Source organism: Dipteris shenzhenensis, chromosome 13 (genome assembly GCF_047967505.1).
Source record: "Dipteris shenzhenensis isolate YYH24624 ecotype China chromosome 13, Dip_SZ_1.0, whole genome shotgun sequence".
NCBI lineage: Eukaryota > Viridiplantae > Streptophyta > Polypodiopsida > Gleicheniales > Dipteridaceae > Dipteris > Dipteris shenzhenensis.
The window spans coordinates 36,134,076-36,136,513 of NC_141608.1; the positions used below are offsets into that span (position 1 = coordinate 36,134,076).

General features: G+C 45.4%; 1 protein-coding gene across 1 annotated transcript; it reads right to left on the reverse strand.

Annotated features, from left to right (window-relative positions):
- Window positions 1-867: 867 nt before the first annotated feature.
- LOC147895356 (ethylene-responsive transcription factor WIN1-like) lies at window positions 868-2,131 on the reverse strand. Its single transcript, XM_087383794.1, has 2 exons — window positions 1,995-2,131; window positions 868-1,888 (listed from the first exon to the last, which is right to left on the reverse strand). The coding sequence occupies exons 1-2, from the start codon at window positions 2,072-2,074 to the stop codon at window positions 1,174-1,176; spliced, it is 795 nt and encodes a 264-aa protein (XP_087239920.1). The 5' UTR covers window positions 2,075-2,131; the 3' UTR covers window positions 868-1,173.
- Between the last annotated feature and the right edge of the window lie 307 nt (window positions 2,132-2,438).

Genomic DNA, 2,438 nt, shown 5'->3' on the forward strand with positions numbered 1-2,438 from the left:
AAATGAAAATGTTGGAGGTTCATTGTATGTAGTTTAGAGGATTTCTCTTAAGACTGGAAATTCAACTGGGCATTTAGTGCATCATGTCGTGTGCTGTCTCTTGTTTGAATTTGGGGACATTTATATATTTTGCGTATTCAATTCGAAGTCGTCGTCCATACCCAAAGCTTCCAAACTTCCAAAGAGACGTGCATCCTTCTTTCTTCTTTCTTTATAGCAATCGCAGCTACCTCCACTCAAATCGTCCGTTGTAACAAGCTAACCGTAGCGCCTCGACCTCTCATCCGAATTTTGCAGTCATCCTGCCATTGCCCTTCCCCTCGGTGCCTGCACCCACATGCATTAACACTCTCCTATCGCATTGCACATAGACTTCTAGCGTATTTTCTTGCTGCTAACCCGCTTGGTGCCTCCAATCCCAACAGTTACTACATAGAATTTTGACTGCACCCTTCCGATCCCACATTGACTTTGGAAATACCTTTTAACTACATGTGGATTTAGGAAGTTTCTACGCAGGAGGGAAAGTGCAGGACATATTGGAAGGCCATTCGTAGCAAAAAATCTCAACAGCGAATGCGATCAACATGAACGATCTAACGAAATTTGGGATACACAGAAGTGGCGAAGAAGTTGTAGAAACCCGCATAAAAAAATTTGAAGACAGAAGTTTTCGCAATTTTAACAATCGTTCCATAGTTTCAAAGCGGACTCTTTGCTACAGAAGCTCAAAACACTTCTCTAATAACTCCGACCAAGCTACAATACATATTTACAGTTGGACCTATCCCACAGGAGTCATCTCAAAATCGAGATAAGCATCTTGAGAGTCTTCACAATTGAACGCCATCGGGCAAACTCGCAGTGTAGTCTTAATATACTTCATAAGTAGTGTCGAAATCAGTACAGGTCCCAGCTATAGGTGGCGGATTAACCTGTTTATAACGTTAGATCCAGTGTGGAATGCTTGATACTAATTTTTCACGATTGCTCTATTTCTCATTCCTTTTCTAAAACTCATCCTGTTCTAACTAATCTCGCAGAATCTTGTCAGTCTGAGACTCACTCTGAGACCGAGACGTCCTAAACTCCAGAACTTACAATGATCCAGAGCTATGATTGTTTGGAACGATGCAAACACCTTTTCTCCCATCCAATGGACGGTGACGTAAACTACAGTGACTCAAAGAAGGCAGAACTATACTTATCAAGATATAACCAGTTGGAACTTTCGCCTAATTGTGCGTCTCTAGTGCTGCTCCAGAGCTCATCCAGTGAAGTCGTTACTGATTGTTGCGGGCAAGAGTACGCTGTGGGTGTTGATACCTGTGTATATTGAACGGACGTTAAATCGGACTCAGAGCTAGTGGTGCTACTGATGCTGGTGTAGGAAGGCGAAGGGAGCGTCGTCGGAGCTGGATTGGAGACAAGAAGCTCCTCGATCATCTGAGTGGCAATAAGATCTTCACTTTCTGATCTGTCGCGTGGTCGGTTCGTTAGTGGAGTGTAGCTGTCAGCATACTCCTTCGGATCAAACTGCAATGTCATCACCCAATTGGACTTCGAGTCTCTTCCTCCTTTCTTTTGCCACACACCCAGATTGGATTTCTCAGGATCCAGACGCAGGCATGTAAGCGACTGTCCTGGTTTGGAGTGATCATTTTTCCCGGATGTTGTTCCTGCAGCTCCGGGGAGGGACATCAAGTAGCACCGCTGGAGCTTCGCCATGAGAGTGGAAGAAAGCAGCGACTTCGATGGCAATGGCGCTTTGGGATCGAAAGGAAAGTTGGTCTTGGCGGCAGGGCCGCCCATGATGCGAGCGGCCTCGTCGTAAGCTCGAGCTGCATCCTCGGCGCTTTCGAACGTCCCGAGCCAAACTCTGGTCTTTCTGAATATTGATAAAACAACAAGAAATCAAACGTGAGCTGATGAGATAAGGCAGGATTAATGCGAGCAAAAGAAAAATTGGAAAAGGAACAAGGACTGATGCGTACAAGAGGGGGTGACGGATTTCAGAGACCCAGGAGCCCCAATGGCGTTGGCGAACACCTCGGAAGCGTTGGGGGCGAGCCATGGGAGGGGGAGGGGTGAGGGGAGCAAGGTTTGCGAGTGTACGTATATGCAAAGTGTAGTGTAGATACAAAGCGAGAGAGAAAGGAGAAATGAAGAAGAAGAAGAAGAAGAGACAACAAAAAAGAATTACACGAGCTCGTGTGTGTATGTATCTATTTGTAGTGAGAGAGAGACACAGAGACTAGAGAGAGAGAGAGAGAGAGAGAGAATATATGAATATGAATATGAAGAGAACCACCCACTCTAGTAAAGAAGAAGCTTATGCCTCATATGAATATTTTTTGAGAGAAGGGCGGGTTTTAGACCCCCTCATATGGCACGGCAATCCTGCTCATTTGACACGATCCCATCCGTGTTGCTGCATA